This window comes from Bactrocera dorsalis, chromosome 2, assembly GCF_023373825.1.
Source record: "Bactrocera dorsalis isolate Fly_Bdor chromosome 2, ASM2337382v1, whole genome shotgun sequence".
NCBI lineage: Eukaryota > Metazoa > Arthropoda > Insecta > Diptera > Tephritidae > Bactrocera > Bactrocera dorsalis.
In genome coordinates this window covers 101,892,349-101,914,897 of record NC_064304.1, presented here as the reverse complement: position 1 = coordinate 101,914,897, position 22,549 = coordinate 101,892,349, and the positions used below count along the sequence as shown (strand labels likewise).

The 22,549-nt window shown below is 35.1% G+C and overlaps 2 protein-coding genes across 5 annotated transcripts in view; one reads left to right on the top strand and one right to left on the bottom strand.

The window, feature by feature from the left end:
* Positions 1 to 1,350: 1,350 nt before the first annotated feature.
* LOC105234096 (peroxiredoxin-6) lies at positions 1,351 to 4,968 on the bottom strand. Of its 2 annotated transcripts, none has more exons than XM_049448594.1 (4): positions 4,758 to 4,968; positions 1,945 to 2,319; positions 1,783 to 1,858; positions 1,351 to 1,712 (listed from the first exon to the last, which is right to left on the bottom strand). In XM_049448594.1, exons 1-4 carry the CDS (start codon positions 4,838 to 4,840, stop codon positions 1,584 to 1,586), a joined length of 663 nt encoding a protein of 220 aa, XP_049304551.1. In that variant the 5' UTR covers positions 4,841 to 4,968; the 3' UTR covers positions 1,351 to 1,583. The 2 variants fall into 2 exon arrangements, with proteins under 2 accessions (XP_049304551.1, XP_049304552.1); XM_049448595.1 differs by lacking the exon at positions 4,758 to 4,968 and adding an exon at positions 2,452 to 3,058.
* Positions 4,969 to 10,684: 5,716 nt separating this feature from the next.
* The window catches only part of LOC105234095 (F-box/LRR-repeat protein 7), a 40,916-nt gene continuing 29,051 nt past the window's right edge, over positions 10,685 to 22,549 (top strand). Inside the window, exons 1-2 of one of the 3 annotated variants that reach the window (XM_019988771.3) lie at positions 10,685 to 11,404; positions 20,187 to 20,391. The gene's annotated coding sequence lies outside the window, so the exon portion shown is untranslated. Of the gene's footprint in view, positions 11,405 to 11,462; positions 11,877 to 20,177; positions 20,392 to 22,549 lie in introns of those variants that run through there. The other 2 variants (XM_011216338.4, XM_049448593.1) reach the window with 2 other exon arrangements.

Here is a 22,549-nt window from a genome sequence, read left to right as displayed (position 1 = left end):
TTCACAAAATTAGCCACAACGCTTGAGAACGACGTGTGAGAGACTGATTTGGGTTTTCCTCAATTGATACACTAACGGCAGCAATATTCTCGACACTACGGGCACTTCTTTGTCTCACTGGCACGAGAAAATTTTGTGCTGTGCCTGTGGATTCAAATTTTTCCTCTAGAAGCTCAATTGTTGATCTGACAGGGCGACTATGACGACCATAAACTGGACGTAACGCTCTTAAAGTTGAGGCCACTGACTCCGAATTTCGGTAGTAAATTTTAATAATCTCGACTCGTTGTTGGATCGTATATCTTTCTATGATGAAACGGCAAACCTTACTGAAGAGAAATGTGAAAAGAACGGGGAAAAATATGACGTCGCTTGCTGTCGCTATTGGTCCACTTTTATAGCGTCGTTTTGAAAAATAGCTCAAGTTCAGAATAATCAATATTAGCTATTTTCGTTTCGACAAGCGCCACTCTCCAGGGAGTCGAATAAACTATACAATATGCTCATAGAAACGAACAGCATTAGAGATGCGACTCTGCGCCAATAAGTGTAAATAGTTTTATGAATCTTTCTTAGAAATTCTTTTTTCGCATTAAAAACTTTACTGTAACCATCTATTTTTGTTTTCTATAAATCACTATAATCTCGAGTTTCCCAACTTTTTTAAGGAAAAAACACAGAAACTCGCCATTGATGGCTACTATATTGGCGGCATCATTTTTGAAAAAATACAGACCGATGATTCCACCGGCTCACACACGTGAAATGGCAGTTCTTGAATTTTTTTTAGGTTAGGAATGTCGGGCGCCTTCTCTTCTTGCACACGCTGTATTTTTTATGCTCTTAATTTAAGATCCTAACGTAAAATGCGTCAAGTCGTTCCATATGTACATCAATCCGAAGTGCTGCGAATGTCGCCAAATGGACTCTCCACGGTCTTCGTGTACACTCTCAGCTACGGTTGCTATATCTTCTTCAATTTAAAATATTCTATTAAGCTAAAATTTTAAACATTATTAAAAATAATGACAGTCAACCAAATGATAATTTCGTAAGGTAAATTGAGTGCAATTAGGTGTTAAACGCGAAGAGTCAGAATACAAATAAATAAATTTTATTTTACAATGATAGATAACATGTTAATGCAAGGTTACACCACAGATACTAGCAGTCTGTTTGTTCGATTCACTTCTATTTCTCTCCCTCTTTCTCTCTCTCTCTCTCTCTCTCGAATCGAAGAAAGCTAAATTATGACAGAGTGCACAAAATGATTCAAGCTCTGTATCAAGTACCTCACGTTGTAACGAATACTAATCCTTAGTAATGTAAAATGTTGCAGCTATTAGTATCTCCCGAATATTATAAAATTATTTTGCAATTAATTAAAAATATATTGTTGTAAATGAATTGTACTTAAAATCTATTATTTTTTCTTACATTCAATGGAAACAATTATAAAATTAAGCACAAAATCATTTTTAAAATGATCAGCACAGTGCTATTCTTCAATGGGCATCAACTTAACTCGTATTGAGAAAAATTTTTAATTTCTATATATGTATACTTTTTGCATTGAAAATGGATTAGTAATCCTCAGTTGTGCGAACATAGTCCAGCCCGGAAGGCAATGGCACTTTTTCAAAGCCTTTTGGGAACAATTTGTTTGCCTCATCGTCGGTGACCTCCGGTTGAATCATGACCTTATTGCCAGGCTACATATATGTACAAAAAAATATTGTAATGAAAAAAATTTAAAAATATTTAAGTAACACAATAACTTACAGTCCAATCGACGGGCGTGACCACAACCTTTAACTTGTAAGTTAATTGCAATGAATCAAGGCTGCGCAGAATCTCACTGGAATAACATAAATACACATTATTTATTTTTATTATTTATTAGATTCTTCGATCTTACTAAAATCTACCAAACAAATTACTCACTCAACATTACGACCCGTAGCAATGGGGTAGAACATCGACAGACGCACTTTATGGTCGGGACTGATGATGTATAGTGCGCGTATGGTTTGTGCAATGACGGGATCGCGTTTCTGATCCTCGTCCAACATGCCAAAAAGTACAGCCAAATCACGGCGTGGATCGGCTATTACAGGGTAGGGGAACTCTTCGGGTATGTCTTTGCAATATGATTGGATATCTTTCACCCACTTATTATGTGTTTCTATATCATCGACTGAATGTGCCAAGCATTTGGCATTGCGCTTCGTAAACTCCGGCAGTCGCACGGCCATACGCGCCAGTTCTGTGGTGCAGACGGGTGTAAAGTCCGAGGGATGCGAGAATAGTATCACCCAACTGAGAAGTAATCATAAGTTATCGGTTATATTTTATAGATATTTGTTTATAAGTATATAAAATAAGATTATATGTATGTCATTATGATAACTCAGTTGTTCGAATATAATATATAAAGACTTATATCATTACCTAGAGAAATAGCAAATGTGTAGATACATTATTGAGTTTAGTATACTCATATACGATCAGATAGGATCTTCACAACAGTTTTCTTAAGAGAGTTTCGTTCTTTCGCCATTTTTTATGCGAGAAATGGTAAAGGTCTCGTCACATATCTAATGGTTAGTTATAAAATCGCTATAAACTGTATATATAACGGCACCTAGCGCTTTTTTTTATGAAACTCCATACATACATCTGCCTCTATAATGTACAATTTGAGTCCAAACTTTGATAATTACGGACCAATGAAGTTACCGATCCAAGGCCAATATCAAGCACCGGCATGTTGAAATGAATGTCTCTATTCCGGTGGGTTGAATTTAGATAAGGCCACTTTTTGCCAGTACACTTCAAAAAAAAAAAAACAGCTTCTTAATTGAGATATACTCTCAAGCGCACTAAAATCCAGTCATCAAACCAGAATCACGACAAATATGCCGCCCGATCAGACATTTCTTTCAGTCACGGTTATTAACAGGCTGCTTATCGTAACGGTTCTGCCGACTTTAGCTCTGTTGAAGCGCTGTAAAGTCTTTATCGCGATCTTGCGAGTTTACTCTCTTAATTCTTCTTACTCTCTTGTATCTTTTTAAATCTCTTTCACTAAGCTCATAGCAATTATACATTCAGCGCTTGTTATACTGCATTTTGCATGCACATACATATACCTACATACATGCAGGTATTTAGTTTAGATAAGTAGTTTGTTCTTAAATTCATCTGAGGAGTATGCATACACTACAAAATAGTTTGTATTTGCATAGCAGGCCAGCCGTAGCTGTCGCCACAATTAGCATGCGGTCCAAGATTATAAATATTTTCCACTTTAGGCACAAAACAAAACGAGTTTTGTTGGTTCGTTGGTATATACAAATGTCCATATATAATACATATATCTATTATGAACATATATATATGTATATACATATATACATTGTGACAGAAAAGTTCCCGGAAATTGTTTATAAAACCACATAATATTTAATTATTCATCAATATTTAATGTGTTGCCTTCAAAGTAAACCCTACCAGATGTAATACACTCAATCGCCAATGATTTTTCCAGTCCTCGAAACACTTTTCATTAACACTTTTTGGAATAGCTTTCAACTTCTTCAGCGAATTTTGTCTTATCTCTTCCATCGACTGAAAACGGGTTCCACGAAGCGGCAATTTCAGTTTGGTGAACAAGAAAAAATCACATGGAGCCGAATCTGGTAAATACGGTAGTTGATCGATGGTGTTCATTGCGTTTTTGGCTTTAAATACGGTCACAATTGTGGCTCGATGCGATGGTGCATTATCATCGTGTAAAATCCATGAATTGTTCTTCCACAATTCCGACCATTTTCGATGGATGTTCTCATGCAAATGCCTCAATACGGCCAAATAGAACTCCTTATTGACCGTCTGTCCCTTCGGAACAAATTCATGATGCACCAAACCACGAATTTCGAAAAAAGAATGAGCATCACCTTGATTTTGAGTTTTTTCCTACAATTCCAATGACCACGTCTCATCGTCAGTTAAAATGCTCTCCATGAATGTGGGATTGGAAATCGCACGATCAGTCATGTCCAAAGAGACCTCTTCACGGTACTCTTTTTGAAAAAAATTCAGCATTATCCGTATAAGTCGAGCATGAACGCGTTTCATACCCAAAGTATCCACTAAAATAATTCGAACGGACTCGCGAAAGATATCGAGCTCTCTTACCATCTCTCTAACAGAAATACAAAATTTTGAGACAAATTATTTGTTCGACATTTTTAGGCATTGAAAAAATCGCATCACATCACTGAGGTAAACCGGCTTAAACAGCTACTGTATACTAAGTGGTTGACAGATCGCGCTCATATTTAGCATACTAATTAAGGACAGTCCTAGCAACTTAGCAAAATACATTTTTATTTTGAAATATCATTTACTTGAGGAACTTAAAAACATTTTCCGGGTTCTTTTTTGTCACAATATATATGTACATATGTATAATGCCGATACGTAAATAGAATTATCATAGTATTTTTAACAGCATGAGATTAAAATTCATATCATATTCATTACAAATGATAGCGTTGAACAACTATATTCAATATGTACCATATATGTATGTACATACAAGTATATATATGTAGTATAATATACACATACTATAATAATATTGAAAACACTTCATTGCTATAGTTATATATTTCTTTTTTTAATCTCCACACTTACTAAATTTTTTCACACTTTTTTTTTTTAATTTTTATTTTTACTTATTTTTCACTTACGAATCGCCCTGCCACTCGAAAAATCGAATTTTTCCCTTGGTGGTTTCAGCTTTGAAATTCGGCATTGTCGCACCCAAACGCATTTTGAATTTTTGTTTCTTGTATTTATTGTTTTTTAATTATTTAAATTTTAATCACAAACTTTCTTCTTGCAGTCACCGACGTACATATACCCAAGTGCTCAAGTCTCCACTCTTTCTTGACCACTGATTAATTTCCCTGCCTTTTATATGCCGCTGTCGGCTTCATCTTATAAACACGCTCTCATATATTAAATAGTTGTTTATGTAGTATATGTGAGAGCGGATAAGCTATGGTGCTCTTACTCAACTTAGTGGATGAGTTGTTATCAGTGCACAGATTATATGCATTGGAGATAACTACACGCTTATTTACGAGCAGACAAAATGTAAAATAGAAGAGAAATTCTCGATTAAGCTGACTACATTTGTGCATATATAGTACCATATGTAATTCAATATAGTCAACAAATATCTTTGCAGGGGCATAGTCGAGTTTTTATGGAAGAGGGCTCAGAAAACGAGAAACCCCTTAACTACGTTTGCTATAACACCCTTACAGGGGGGCATTTTTATAGCATAAAAAGTTATACAAATATATTGGGTAGTCGAAAAAGTATTGTCGTATTTCTAATCAAAATTCAACTCATTTTTTTATATTTACAATGAACTTTAATGAACCAAATATGTACCATTTTGGCCAACCACTTGTTGCCATTTTCCCGCTAGAGGCATTATTCCATCTGTGTAAAAAATTTCTTATTTCTCGGCGAAAACCTGTGACAAATAATTTTCACAGGCTTCTCTTGAAGCCAACTTTACACCATTAAGGGAGTTCTATATTGATCGAAACAAATGGTAGTCCGATGGTGCAAAGTCAGGGCTATATGGTGTATGCATCGATACTTCCCAGGCAAGCTCTCCCAGTTTTTGCCGTGTCCTCAAAGATGTGTGGGGTCTAGCGTTGTCCTGAAGGAAGACGAATCTCTTTCTGTAGATCAATTCTGGCGGACTTTTTTTAATTGCTTGCTTCAATTTCATCAGTTGTTGACAATAAAATGTAGAATCAATTGTTCAACCAGGCTGGAGCAGCTCATAGTGGATGATTCTTTTCCAATCCCACCAAACACTTAGCATATCCTTTCGAAGCGTCAATCCTGGCTTTGCGACCATTTGTTGAGCTTCACCACGCTTGGACCATTATCTTTTTTACACATTATTGTCGTATTTGATCCACTTTTCGTCTCCTGTTACCATTCGCTTCAGAATTGGTTCCATTTCATTACGTTTCAGCAAAGAATCGCAGATGTTAATTCGGTCCATCAAATTTTTCACAAATAATTTACGTGGTACCCAAATATCGAGCTTCTTTTAGTAGCCAGAACGGAAGCGGGCGAACCATTGTTGTGCTACATGAACTAGTACAGCATCGTCTCCGTAAACTTCACAAATTTCATTGGTGGCTTGCGTGGCATTCTCCCCTTTTTATAGAAAATTTAAAAATATAGCGAATTTCTTCATTATTTTCACTTATTTTTGAACAGCTGTAACTTTTTTTCAACTTCCCCGAATTTAATTTTTTTATTGAAGCTTAGAATCTTACCTTTCCAACACTATATGCTATGACACAATGTGATTGGTAGCTCTGGAGATATACGACTGCAACGAAACTTATTGTCAAAATACTAAAAGACTTTTTCGACTACCCAATATATAAGTATGTAGTATGTCTTTTAGCGTCTCAGATGATTCCTTCCGGGTGTTACAAACTTAATAAATCATATTCAGCGTACAAACATTTTTACTCATGTTTATAAGAGTAATTTGTTATGTGAGAATTTCGCAAGGAGCTGTCTACAAAAAAACTTGCTTATATTGAAGGCAGCAGTTATGCCACTTAATTGAGGTATCCACATACACTCTTGTCTCAATTCAACTCAATAAATTTGTTGCTGCTTTTACATGCAAATATTTTTTACAAGAAGAGAGACACGGCGAATCGAAGACAGTAATAGCTCGCTCGCTAAACGAAATGCCTCAAAACCTTAAGTTCACATGGTGAGTCGGCCGAACACACAGCGCCGATTGAGCGTTGATCAATCGATCGTTATGCGGCACATTCCAGAGTTTCAAACGCATACACGCATACATTTACACATATGGCATTGCTCTGCTTGTAAATGGATCGTAACACAATGTATGCCACCATCACCGAGCAGTCAAAGTAGGGCTATCGAACAGCACATGTACGAGTATATACACAACAACAAAAACAAAACACATATATGTACATACATACTATGCCAAAAGCAGGCAATGAGGGTACTTAAGTGCTGGTCAGCGACAATCGTGAATGTATTTTCGTTTGCTCTCGCGTTGCCTAACTCAATCGTTTGTATGTATGTATGTTTGTGTAAGTGCTTAAACCTTTTCGACTTTTATTTATACCTTGAACAGACTGGACTTTTGCCATGAAGGTGATTTTATAAAATGTATGTGTACCTACTCGTAAAATGCAAAATAACGTAATGTTATTTTTCATAAGTTTACAGGCGAAGAAAAAACGTTTATAGAAATCACTCATATTAAAAAAAAAAATTATTTCTGGTTATAAAATGGTTATATATTGGTTATATGTTGGTTATACATTGGTACTAATATGCATGGTTATATCTGACAGCGGGAGGTTAAAATTTTATGTAAGATGATGTACTGGTTAGTAAGCAATAAAAAACTAACAGGCAAAGAAAAAACAAAATTTGAGTTTCGGTTATAAAGTAGTTAAGTATTGGTTATATATTGGTTATATCTGACAGTGGGAGGTTAAAATTTTGTGTAAGATGCTGTACTGGTTAGTAAGCAATAAAAAACTTACAGGCGAAGAAAAAACAATATTTGAGTTTCGGTTATAAAATGGTTATGTATTGGTTATATATTGGTTATAACTGAAAGCGGGAGGTTAAAATTTTATGTAAGATGTTGTACTGGTTAGTAACCAATAAAAAAAACTTGCAAACGAAGAAAAAACAAAATTTGAGTTTCGGTTATAAAGTGGTTATGTATTGGTTATATATTGGTTATAACTGACAGCGGGAGGTCAAAATTTAAGATGCTGTACTGGTTAGTAAGCAATAAAAAAAACTTACAAACGAAGAAAAAACAAAACTTGAGTTTCGGTTATAAAATGGTTATATATTGGTTATATATCTGATTAGTAAATCGTAAGCAATAAAAACTTAATTTCGATTTTTTTTTTAAATTAGTTTTGCATTTCAGGTGACGATGTATAACTGATCTGCGTTACGAACTTAGCGTAGTTAGTCATGTATATATGCAAACTAATCGCTCAGTTTTTGAGATATCGATCTGAAATTTTGCAAACATTCTTTTTTTCCACGAAACAGCTTATTTGCCGAAATCGCCGATATCGGGCCACTATAGCTTATAGCCGTCATAGAAACGATCAGAATCAAGTGCTTGTGAGGATTTTTTTTTATTTGACGAAATTCGACACATATTATTGTTAAAGTCTAAAGTAGCATCTCCCAACAAATAGCATATAACTGCCATACATACCGACCACTAATAAACAAGTTCTTGTTTTTAAATGTTTGTTTTTGTGTAGGGTATTTTTCCGTGCAACCAAATTTAAAATAATTACCTGTTTTTGTTACGTTTATTGCTTTTGTTGTTGCCATTCCAATGCTATGTGCCTGAGGGCTCTCCCAGTCTGTACTGCTCAGCAGTTTGCTACATTCTACGCGTTTGTTGTTGTTTCGTTTGTTATGTTGCCTGTTGTTTTGGTTGTTATTATTGTTGTGTGTTTTTCTTAGTTTGTTTTAGTCTATTATTTGTTTTGGTCATCGCCTCAGCAAAGTGAGTAGAGTTAGCATTGATCATCGGCCTAACGTATTTAGCTCTTTCGATACCTCAATCAACAACAACTATAACACATAATGCAAGTAATTCCACGTAGCCGTGTCGACCAAACTATTACACGTAACAATGTTTCATCTGAAGTCCATGTAAGTACAACGAACTTGTTTATACCTTCCGCTCTCTTCTCAATATTATCGCGGTATCATAATTGTTTGCATTGGTGGTTGATAGTGGAAGGTGTTTGCTGACATTTTCAGGCCATAAATTTTGTAATAATAATGTTGCAGTTGCAACAATAATAACATAGGCAAGAGGTGATAACACAAGAAATACAGAAGGCTGCGAGGAATTTGCACGTACAAGTTCACCAGCTTTAAGCTTTTAGTTTGGCTTGTCGTCTCCTAATGGTACAAAACAGTAGCTAGTATGCTGCTATCTCTTATCAGACCCCTTTTATCCATGCTGAATGCCCCTATAAATATGTACTGTGCTGTATGTGCATTTAAGCGCTGTTAGTTATACCAGTTTTCATCTCAATCAGCTTTTTCAAGTAACTTTTTGTTACTCAGAGCGCGTTGAATTCATGTATGCGTGAATACGTTTGAAAACGTTATATTCGAAGATGAATGAATAGCACATTTGAGTGTTTCTCTCAATAAACACTTGTGCTGTAATTATTGAATATCTCCTTGAACTGGCTCAAAGAGTCCATAATTCTACGATATATGTGACCACTTGTGCTGCTTGTTTTTATTATGAGTAACTTTCCATGTTAATCGCTCTCAAAATCGAAGAGTTAGTGAACAGTGAGTAGTTTTCTGATGCTCTTACTGCATATATCGAATTCTCAATAGCTTTATGAAAATTAATTGCTAAGGTTTTGTAAGTCTTTGACCATCAAAACACCTTATATTAAATTCAATTCTTAGCTAATCTAATTTCCGATTTTTTGTATCTAAGTCCAAATTTAAGTAAGCGTTTGTTCTTGAAAGTCGCTCTGTCTGTATATATACGAACTAGTCATACAGTGTAGGAGATATCGATCTGAAATTTTGCACACCTCTTTGCTCTTCAAGAAATTGTTCACTTCTCGGAATCAGTGAAATCGGAGCAGTTATTCATATAGCTGCCATACAAACTGTATGATCAGAATAAAGAGCTTGTTTGGAAAACTTTTTTGTTTGACGAGATATATTCACGAAATTTGACATAGATTATTTTCCAAGCCACTGCTATAATCTCCTAACATATTGTGCAGATCAGATCACTTTAGCTTATAGCTGTCATACAAACTGACCGATCCAACTAAAGTCCTTGTATGGAAAGGTTTTTCATTTGACGAGAGATCTTATCGAAATTTGGTACATATTATTGTCGAGAATAATGCAGCAATATCCTAAAAGATTGTTCAGATTAGACCACTTTAGCTTATAGCTGCCATACAAACTAAAGGATCAGAATCAAAAGCTTCCATTTGACGAGATATCTTCACGAAATTTGATATAGGTTATTTTGCATGACAGTGCTATAATCCCCCAATACATTGTACAGATCAGACCCCTATAGCATATAGCTGCTTTTAAACTCATCAATCAAAATCAACATAAAGATCTTTTCATACACTTTTATGTTAAAATAAATGTGCATGTGAAGATTATTATAGCTTTGTTGCTGCTTGTTAATGGCATTTTTAACAAAAAACCTTGATTCATAACTTTTTGCTGTTCATTAGATTAGTCTTCATAGACCGCTGTAACCGCGTACGTTAAGCGCTCTTCCGCCACACCAAGGCAATTGAAACCCATGATTTTCTAAATGTTTTCATGAAAAAATATTAATATCAGCTAAAAATATTATACAATTTCGACTTTTTACACAATGTCATGCAAATAAACACGGCCGCCGCAATCAAAGCGTTGAAAGTTCGTTGCTTAAGTCTTTTGTATAATTCAACCAATGCAAGGTATTCACAAAATCTTAAAATAACAACTAATTTATTAACGTTTATCTACATTGTATGCAGCTTTTCACTCACTTAGACATATTATAATTATTTAATAACTGTGTCTTTGCTGCTCTTTAGCTCTTCCAACGCTCAGCTCAGCTGTTTTTTCGCAATTTACAGTTGTACATTCACTACGCTCTTCAAACAGCAACACCGTTGACAACACCACAACTCACCACACGTAAACTACCTTCATAAATACTAGCTGTTATTCACCAAATCACCAAACAACAATAACAACAACAACACATAAAATGTGATCGAACCAAACTCGTTTGCGCCATCGACGCTTTGGCAATTTAACTGCGGCAGCATCAGCGCTCGCTCCTTCCAGCCAGTCTCATTTCGTCTGCGCTACAGCGCTGAGTGCGTTTTCTAGTGGTCGTTAAGTGAACGTGACTGGCGTGCGACAGCTACCGACGGTATAAGCGCGGCCCCGAACAAAATCAATAGTTTATGTGTATATATAGATATATATAGAAAAATTTGTGTATGCTTGTATGTGTGTGGGTACATTATTGTGTTGGAAAAAATAAAAATTTATATGTATGTGTGTGTGCGGCGCGTGTATATAGCATATATTTTGCTCTAAGGCATTCGCGTGTTCGTGTGTGTGCGAGGTTTTGCAAATGAAACGAAACGCAAACCAAATGAAAAAGTGCATAAAAATGCAGCAGCAGCAGCAATAATTGTCAGCGACAACAACAACAACAAAAGCAGTAACAGCAGTTGCAAAAGTAAATGTAAGTGTTTATAAGTAAAGCTCGTTAGTGTTGGTGTTGGTGTATATAACTATATAAATTAAGTGGATAGAAATATGTGAATGCAGCAGAAATAAGAAGAAAATAATACGTACGTATGTGTGCGCATATCTTCGCGACCGACTGTGTTTAAAGGTAAACGAAAATATAAAACAAAGTGCCAGAGCCTAAACAATGTTGGAAACAACAGCAAAGGCAAAGTGAACAAGTGAAACAGCGCATGAGCGCACGAAGTCGTTGGTGTAGCGATCGTGTTGCCTGCTGGAATTTAACTACATGTACCTGTGTGTGTGTGTGTTTGTAAGGCATATAAAATATGTCTATGTGTTGGTGCATTTTTCCGTTTTCGCTATGCGTTTGCGTGGAGAAAATATTCAAATGAGCACAAAATTGTTGTATTCACGCACAACAAATGCGCCAACAACAATAATAAGCACGATGAATGCGTTTGTATGTATGTATTTGTTGCAAATTATGCATTTTATGCGCAATTGAAACGCAAAAATTTTAAATAAAATGTTAAAAATATTAGATAAAATGTTAAAGTGTTTATCTGAAACTGTAAATATTAAATGAAAATCATTGAATGGTCTGCGCGTGGCGTAAAAACTTCGAAAATGCTTCAACTGTATGAAGCGAAATGAAAGTTACAAAAACCTGTTATATATTTTGTGAGAAAATTATGACAAATTATAAAAATATTTACATTTTTGTCAAAATTTAGCCAACCAAAGTTTAGTGTTATTGCATACATATATATAATATACATAAATAAAATATAATATATACATATATAATGTACAAAAATACACATGCCATCAATGCCATACACTGAAAGCTTATGCAGCGCCTTGCATTTTTATGGCTTCAGCGTGTTAGCGACATGGCAATCCCAATAAGTGATCATGACAAAACAAGTAACAACAACAAAACAAGTTTTTTTGGAAAAGTGCATGCTTAAATGGAAATCAAGTGTGAAAGGAAAATATGAAATAATGTGTTAATAAGTGCATATATGTGGCTTACGCAGTAAAATATAACTTTAAACTACATAAATGAATTCAAATAAAAAAGTTTTTCATACAAAAAATTGGGTTTAATCGGCCAGTTTGTATGGCAGCTATATGCTATAGTTTTCCGATCTCAATATTATACTCGGAGATTATAGCGTTGACTTGGATAATAATATATACCGAATTTCGTGAAGATATAGTTTCGAATAAAAAACTTTTCCATACAAGAACATGGTTTTGATCGGTCCGTTCGTATGGCAGCTGTATGTTATAGTGATCTGATCTAAACATTATACTCGAAGATTTTAGCGTTGACTTGGATAATAATATATACCGAATTTCGTGAAGATATAGTTTCGAATAAAAAAATTTTCCATACAAGAAAATGGTTTTGATCGGTCCGTTCGTATGGCAGCTAGATACTATAGTGATCCGATCTTAACCTTAAACCCGGAAATTATAGTGTTGCCCTGAATAATAATCTGTGCCAAATTTCATGAAGATATGTTTTCAAATAAAAAAGTTTTGTATGCAAGAACTTGGTTTTGATCGGCCAGTTTGTATGACAGCTGTATCTTCTAGTACTCCGAAATGGACGGTTCCTGCATAAATGTTTAAACTAGTTACTGTGTAACGATTATGATTATGAGCCAATAATTCATACAAATTTCTTATTCCGCAGATGTTGGAAGAGTGTGCTGTCGTTAACTTGGAAAATTAGACCAAGATTTTAAAGACTGAAGCTCTCCCTCAACACTAGTTTCCGCCTACCAGACTAGTAAATTGTTATTTCAAGAAAAGCTGGCTACTATCAAGGTAGCAGTAAATATACTGCTCCAAACTGCCGCTTCCTTCAGAGAGGTGTGCCTTCACTACGATTACAGAGCAGCTATACAGAGCTATTGAGTTCTCTAAGCTTGTTTGCTAATGTCCTCCATGTATATTTCCACGGGCGGCACTTAAAAGAGGTATGGCTTACGTCGTCTGGTGGTTAGTCTCGGTAAATACATTCAGGAACTTCTGCTTTTCCCTTATTTTAGAACTGACAATGATTAAAATGATTCATCTATCGATATCCCACTGCTGCGAAGATTTTCAAACATAAAAATGTTAGAAAAAGCGCTATTGATCCAGTCTTCAAACCTACTTTTTATAATTCAGACCAATACTTGGCACGCTAAAGGGTGTCGGCAGGCTTGCCAACTATTACAAATACGTTGGCCAACTAAATAAAAACATTTGTACTAGTAGACCGCAGAATAATTACCACAAAACCGCACCAGTTCGCAACTACTCCATTTTCATTGCATGATCGGTGCAAATACCAAGTACACAATTATTAGCTGTAAACTATCCTCCTACGCTTGCTAGAGTTAGAATTGAATTTGAAACGTTTACATTTACAAATTTGCCGAGTTGAATGGCTCACTACTTACATTTACCGTTGTACCTATTTTTGAGCGGTTTTCAGCTAAGAGCTTGTTCGATTGCTTGTACAGGGCGATAAAACTTTGATTGCTGCAATAAAAGAGACTAGTTTTATGTGATACAATCTATAGCCTACATAAAGGCAGAAGCTTTTGTAAAATACTAAAATTTGGAATTTCAGTTTAAGGAAGTAGAAAGAATTACGCGGAGCCAAATCTGTTGAATACGGTGGTTGATCGATGGTATTCATTGCGTTTTCGTCTTTAAATTCGGTCAAAATCCTGGCTCGATGCGATGGTGCATTATCATCGCGCAAAATCCATGAATTGTTCTTCCACAATTCCGACCGTTTTCGAAAAATGTTCTCACGCAAACGCCTTAATACAGCCAAATAGAAGTCCTTACTTATCGTCTGTCCTTCCGAAACACATTCATGATGCACTAAACCACGAATATCGAAAAAAAAATTGAGCATCACCTTGATTTTTGAGCGGCTTTGGTGTGTTTTTTTTTTAGTTTCGGCTCATTTCCTTCCCCCTATTCAGATGATTGTTGACTTGTTTGCATGTCAAACTTATAAGCCATGTCTCATAGGCAGTTATAATACTTTCCATGAATGTGGCAACGGAATTCGCACGATCAAGCATGTCCAAAGAGACCCGTTTATGGTGCTCCTTTGGAAAAAAAATTCAGCTTTAAGGGAACGAGTCTAGCAAGAACGCGTTTCATACCCAAAATATCCACTAAAATTATTAGAACGGACTCGCAAGAGATATCAATCTCTCTTGTCATCTCTCTAACACTTTTCTGGCGATTTTCAAGCACCATATTCTTCACCTTTTTAATATTTTCAGCTGAAAAAGTCGAAGGTCATTCAGAACGAAGCATGCTCTCAACGATCTCTCGACCGTCTTTGAAGGTCTTGTAGCACTCGCTGGCTTGTGGTTTTGATAAAACTAAATCATTGTAAGCCTTTTCCAACATTCGAAGTTGCGATTACCAAGGAGCACGAAATTTGGCCAGTCTTACAAATATTTAAAAGAATTCTTCAATGTGCGGTATTTTAATCGCCGTCTGGCATAACTGCATTGCATACGTCCATGCTGGTTTAGGGATTGACTTGAAGAATTGAACTGGAAAACACGACCAGCTTACTTAAGACTATACAAAACACTCCTCAACGAGTTAATTGTGTTCCTTTGGTTTACCATTTCTAACACAATTGGCAAAAATCATTTGAGTATAATTTCGAATCCCGCAACAGATAATCCGATGATTCGCTCCATCTACCGACCCCGTTGAACTCGTTTTTCATATAAAGTCCATCCAGCACAAATTGAACACAATTTTGTATCCTTTCGAAAGGCTTAAACACAGAAGAAATCATTAAGATAGCATAAGCGATACTTATGTATAGCAAACAGTTTTCCCAAGACAATCGGGTCCACAGAAACGGAGTTCAGCAACACTGCATCGATGAACTTAAAGGTCCAGCACTATTTTTATTGTTTATAGTAACTTAAAATATTCACCTCAGCTAAAAAAGGTAATTAAATCGTGGAAATTTTTTTGCCGATTACTTTGTTACTTTTTTCGACGTGGATTGACTCAGCAACAGTGCACCGATGAACTTAACTCAATTTATGACGATAAAGCTCCATCAAGACCCAATGTTTATCGATGATGAATCCAATAGATGTAGAAGATCAAAATTCGTGAAGGTCGTTCAAAATCAGTTCTTGTTCCGACAGCTGCTGATGCTGAAGCTTTTCTAATAGTATTCACCTCACTTTTAATAAAGTTGAGAGAAGACTCGGTAACAGAATTTGAAAATCTTTGCTTCTGAAACTAAGTCAAAAATGAAGTGAAGGCATATGATCAAAACAAATATGTTAAAACAATAGCGAAAACAATTAACACGACGAAATTGTTCCTTTGCTTTTCATGCATGCAGCAGATCAAAGCGGAGTGACTGGTGAAAGACAACCACAAAACCAACAGCAATTACAAGAAATTGCAATAAAAATCAAGACAACAACAACAAAATAAGTTGTCCTGTCAAATGGCAGAAAACACAAAAACTGAGGAAAAACATAAAGTTGTCTGCCAGCAAAGCTACTCGGTAACCTAGTCGCAGTCGGCAAAGCAGCAGCAGTTGACAAGCAGCAGTCGGTATGTGGCAGCAAAAATACGAACAATTGTTGGTTGTAAAATGACATTTTTGCTGCTGCCACTGCCAGCAAATAAGTCGCCACAACTTTGACGAGCAAATTACATGTCTCTCTCTAGCTCTTTCGCTATCTCTATCACCAAAGCCTTACAACCGTAGGCGCTCTCATACACCACATTTTCAGCACACGAGCAGTAGTTCTCACTCCCGGATCATATTCAATTTTTTTCTTAAAAACTATTACCGTGATAAAGTAGCTTATCTTTTTTAATTCCCAAAAATCGTCTCTTTCTAGTCTGTCACACTAGGTGTGTCCTTTAAGAAGTTCCGGAAATTTTGTTTACTTCCTCAACGCGCGCTTTACTGCATCAACACTAAAAGCCAACAGCTGTTTTTGTTATTGCTGTCTTCTTAACAATCGATATACTCGCTAGCAATCGGCTAAAACATTCGCAATTTTGCGTAATGGGGTCAACAGCAACTGCGTTGTTAAATGTATGGTTTTGAAATTGCTTTCAGGTTTTGTCAGCATGTTCAATCATTGTTTTTCTAATAAACAATTACAAATACAATTACAAGTATATTGTTTGTCTAATCCTTGGTTGTGCTACTAACATAAATGTTCACTTTAAGGCCTATTACTGGCAATAAAATTATATATAATTACATATATACACAACGATTTTTACCTACACCGCTCTAGGATCATCTCTTATCTCTGGTATTTATTTCAAACTCATTTTCCAGTTGCGGCTTTGCGTTCTTAAATTATTTTCCTCTGTTATTCTTAAAACTTCAGTGTTCCATAGAAATCTTCACACTTCCGCTATTTTCGCGGCAGTTATTTAGAACCCTATCTGTGGCGTTGTGGCAACTGTTGAATTTCTCAGGTTCCTCTTCGTCCCAAATGTCGCAATTTTGCTTATTTGCATACCCATTGAGCCAGAAATAGAACCTGGATCCTTTCAATGACCAATAGAGCGAAGCGATGTTGCTTGAGAAGGTCGGCTTCAGTTCTTGCATAGCTGTTTCGTACGCTTTCAATTTAAGTTCTTGACGTAAAAAGCGCCAAGTCGTTCCATACGTCAGTCCGCTTAGATGCGAATAGCTCCGGGTCGACTCTCCGAGGTCTTAGAATACACTCAGCTACGGCTGCTATAGTTTCTTGTGCTGGACATAGTCAATTCGGTCGAATATTATCAAATGTGCTAGGTCTCAATGTGGTGTTACGAGTAATACGCTCAGTAGGCCGATTATGTTGACCAGGAGTTGAGTGAAGAGCGCGAAACACATTCTTTACAATTTAGTTTGCGTAATAAAGTTGCACGACTTATAAACATTGTTTAGGCGTAGATTGAACAAAAATAACATAACAGCTTAACATGACAAAACGTGATCACGTCAAAAAAAAGGTACTGAAAAAAGTACCTCCATTTGGAACACCCGTTAGTAGCTGTAAATCTATAAATAATGTTCCTGGATCTATGAAATAACTACTTAGGTCTGGTCTTATCATACCTGGGCCATATCTGCTTCTTTGTCTTGCAGTTTGTCATTGATTTCCATCTTAGCAAATTGTGCGAAGTTAGTATTAAGTATGTCTAGCGAGGAATGAGCTACTCTTTAAACTAGTTCTATGTTTTCGCCGTTATTGTTTTGCTTATCTTGCACGTTGGCAACTCTGAATGTATATTTCTTGCCTACTCCTAACATCGTGAATGCTCCTTCACAGTGCAGGCATGCCAACAGCGAAACTCGAGTAAAAGAATTTGGCGAAAGAGCGACATAAAGCATACGGCGAGTGGCACACAATGCAATGTCAATACATTTATGTATTTTGCACACATTTGCAATGCATATGCACTTATATTCATATATACGTATACCAACGGCATGCATTTATCAACTGCTATCGCCGCCGTCGGCTCACTAATACATACAAGCACATGCATACATGCACTGTATGTGTTCATACTGCTATGTTGTGTATTTGCGTGTGTGTATGTGCCTTTGGCATTTTTCTGGTTGTTGGCAGCAGCAGCGGCAGCAACATGTTGGAATGTTGTCGCTGCCAGTTACATGGCATTTGCTTTTCTGCTACTCTTCTGTTGTCCGCTACAATACATTTCATTGTTTTTATTGTTGTTTTGTTGATTACTTTAGACATTTCTTATGCGTTAGCTTTACACTCAGTTTTCATAATCCATTTCCACGCTTCTAACTTTGCTTTCCCAGTTGCTGTTTCAACTATTTTCAGTTTTTAAATAAATCGAACGTGTCTCGAAAAGGAGTTGCTGAATCATCAAAAATCAGAATCATTTGATAATAGTTTTCTCTAGGAAATGTCGAGCGGGCTTTAGAAACTTGAAGGCTTAATTTTATTTTGGCTTCGCAAAATAAAAATTGTTAATTTTGAGAATAACTCTCCGGCGTTAACTGGTAAATTACTCATAGAAATAGTGTTCAAAATATAAAAAGCATCGGTGAGGGACCATAATTTGTGACGATCTAGCGGGATTCGCACATAAGGCAGCTTACGCTCAAAAGACGATCCCTACTTCTAGTAGGCTCTTCTCTGAAACCCATCTATACTCAAAGTTTGCATAAAAACCAAGTTCCCAATATAAAACTTCAAGATTTTCAACCATTTCTGGGTTCTTAATACAAAAGTATTGATGAAAGTGTATCCAGGAATAGTTAATTACTCTAGAGCATACGAAGACCGATAAAACAGCACTATGTTATTTTTTAGAAATTGTTGAAGACCTTTTGCCACTCTGATAGAGATTTCTGCAAAACATGCGTTCTAAACACAGCAACCGCGTCTTCAGGTGCGAAAAGCGTTAACCACTTGTTGTATTTTTTACGTTTGGGAATAAAAAGAAGTCAATCGGTACAAAGTCAAAACTTGAGTGCTCAAAAATGCAAAATGTTCGCTATTTAATTTTTTTTTTTTGCCGAGATGAATATTTTAAGTTACTGTAAACAACACAAATAACGCTCCTATTTCAAAACGTCCAAAGTATATATAACATCAAAAATGTCTAACTTTACAAAGAGTTGTGAGTTGCCGGATTACAACATTAGGGTTGCCAAATCCCGAAATACAGCGGGCAACCTACATAATATTGTTTTTGGGAATGACTGTTAAGGGGCTATACCAATGTGACACTTTCAAAAATTTTGTTTTTTTAATTTGATTTTTCGATAGCTTATATTTCCATAAATATCCTGTGAAATCTGGAAGGTCATATGTTGAATAGTTTTTGGATGACAGCGTTCTAAAGAGCGACCACTGGGAGGTGCAAACATGTGTAAGTGAAACTTTAAACGCGTTTTTCTCGAAACAATATTATTCAAAATTGCTGGCTCAACGAGAAATTAAACAATTCACTTCAAATTAAAACTGATTATTGTTGTTACATTTACTATAAAATGGCCTACGAACTTTTTGATTGGTTGAAAATTGTGAATTTGGCATTAAAAAAACGATCATTTTTTACCTAGGAATTTTTTTTCAAAATTAATTTTTGATATTTTTCAAAAATTGTAGGTCATTACATAGAAAATATCTTTAAGTTTATTAAACTTTTCAAATTTGTTTGTTTCATCTATTCATTTGGCCGGAATCATGCCAGCAGTTAGGGCTCTTTTTTTTGGCGCCTCCGAAGACAGCCGATAACTCCATTATTTTTCAACATTTTTGTAAAAAAAAAATCTTTGAATATAGCTGAAAATATATAATATAATATAAATATTACGTTCAGAGAAGTTTGAAATATTCAATAGCATACTTTCTTTTAAAAAAATTCACGAAAATCGACCAATTTGTCATCCGTCACACTGACATAGCCACTTAATATATCGTCACATATTATTTTAACTAAATGTCGCATGTCCATAAGACATAAGTGAATGTTTTTTACCATTATAATCACATATAACATTAATTCTCCAATTAATTCTAACGAACGTCGGGGCCGTTTTTGACGAATGTTGTTACGCAAACGGCTTAATACGAGAGAACTTCTTGTTATATATACGAAATGTATTTATCTTAACGAATTATTTATTATATTTATTTCTACTTGCTGCCAATATTTTAATAATAATTTTATATTTTTTTATTTTACTTTTTTTACAGTTCTTTCAGTGCAATAAATTCGGATATAAGCGCGGGGAAGTCTAAAAATTTTCATAGAAAAATTAACGAAGACTTTAGTGATCTGAGAAAATTGTTAACGAAAGCCTCAAGATACGTGATTTCTATAATTTGTGCCCACTGTGGCACCAAAAACAGCAAGAATCAACGAATATTTTACCAACTAAATTTGAAAATATGCAGCATGTAAATCAAGGTGAGTGTAAATATTAAAGCATCCTTATCTAAGTCAACGCGTACTATACTGTAGGCCATAATGTCGTTAGTTGCTGAGAAAAAAGCAATCTTTATACAAACTCTTAAAGTGACAAATTTGAAAAAAAAAAATTTATATAATAAAATTCAAAAAAATCCTAAAATATTTCATTTCGGTTTGTCTATTAAGCAAATGATTGCATTTATATAATTTATTATTATTTAGATGGATGAAAACCTCGCATTAAGTATTAATAAAATATTACTTATGATAAAATTAAATATTACATAATCGCATCGCCTGAGCTAAGCGCTTTAGCATGGGTGTGGAACCGCATTCTGTAGACAAAATTAAAAATAAAAAACAACAAAGCACTACGACTCCGGTGCCTTGCAGCGAGCGCACCCGCTGCGTTGTGAGAAAAATTAAATTGAAATTTGCACGTAAATAGTTGAGACATTAACTCATTTTAGCAAATGTTAGCAAAATATCTATACAAATTCGTAATAAGTAAATAAAGGTGCATTGGCGTTGACAATGTGAGCTACAGGCACAACAATGGAACCAACCCAGCACACAGGCAGAACAGCAGGCGTTCAAACAGGCAGACAGACGGCAACCGGCAGCCGACAGTCGGCAGCGGCAATGCAGCAGTTGATGTCATATTCATGACAATTTAATAACAATTTCGTGCCATTTCGTCATGCCACAACTAAGTGACAAATAGCAAGCAAAGATGCAAATGCCTGCAAAGTATTTGCAAATGCCTTGCACAAACTGAAATTAATTACCACGCGACATACATATTTGCTAAGTGAGCTCACTGTCAGTGAGAAATTCGTTTTTAATGGCTTTCGGTTTCGTTTTCGCTAACTTTTCACTTTTTTAATTGAGAAAAAATTTGAAAAATGTGAACTTTTGCATTTGGGTTGAAGTCTCAGCTAATAACAAAAGACTTAAGCAACGAACTTCATGGCATCTAATAAGAAAAATAATGTAACATAACTCTTCATAAGTTTACAGGCGAAAGAGAAACGATATAATAGAAAACACACATATTGAAACAAAATTTGAGAATTGGTTATAAAATGGTTATATATTGGTTATATCTCACAGCGGGAGCTGAAAATTTTATATTAAATATATATGTATGTATGTATATAATGAGATAGAGGGAATCGTTAGCAATAAAAAGCTCAGCTACTTACAATTCCTGGTTCATTTTCAGGTCGAAATAAGTGCTAGAGGCAAAAAAAATCAAAAAAATATTGCCACCTGTTTCGATTTTAATTGAATTACACATTTTACACATACATAAGTCTTACATAACGTCACTTAATTTCCTAATTTTATTATGTTATTTAAGCCGTTATTACTTAATTTTCTAATTTTTTATATAAAAATAATTTTCAATAATTAATTTTAAAATCTGCTTAACTAACTTTTGCAAACTGATAATATTTTTTTAATTTGCCTATATTACATATGCAAGCAAAGGTATTGTTTTAAAATTGGGGTTGCCACCTGCCTGGAAATCAGAAAAAAAAATTCAAAAAGAAAAAAGTCAAGCAAAGCACTGTAAATAAATTTTGTGTTCAGTTTCAGAAGAAATAATATACCACGCTTGAGTTGAAATACATATGGGACCAGTGTTGCCACCTTAACCAAATGTGAAATGTGTATGAATATATAATTAAAAAAAACACAAAAACTAAAAAGAAAAAAGAAAAAAATTTTTTACCAAATAAAGAATTTTTAACAAATTTAGTTTTTTGGCGTTGCCACCTAATTTGCTTATTTTAAATAAACTACTCAACGTTTGTTGACTGAAAATTTTTTTACAAAATTTTAAAATTTCCGAATTAAAAGTTTTTAAATAGCCAAATCATAATAATAAAATATTTATTACTTCATTATTCATTCAACACTGTAAACACGCGCTTTCATATACATACATATGTACATACATACCCGTATACTATGCAGTGCGCGCTCGTTGCACAAACAGTAGCCAATACCGTTCTAATTACAGTTGTTAATTAATTTTCCTCCCTTTTTTGTTAAAAATCGTGCATAATTATTACAGGTTTATTGGTGTTTTTGTAATTATTAGTTGTTGTTAATATGTATATCTACAAATATGTAAATCGTGCAGTAA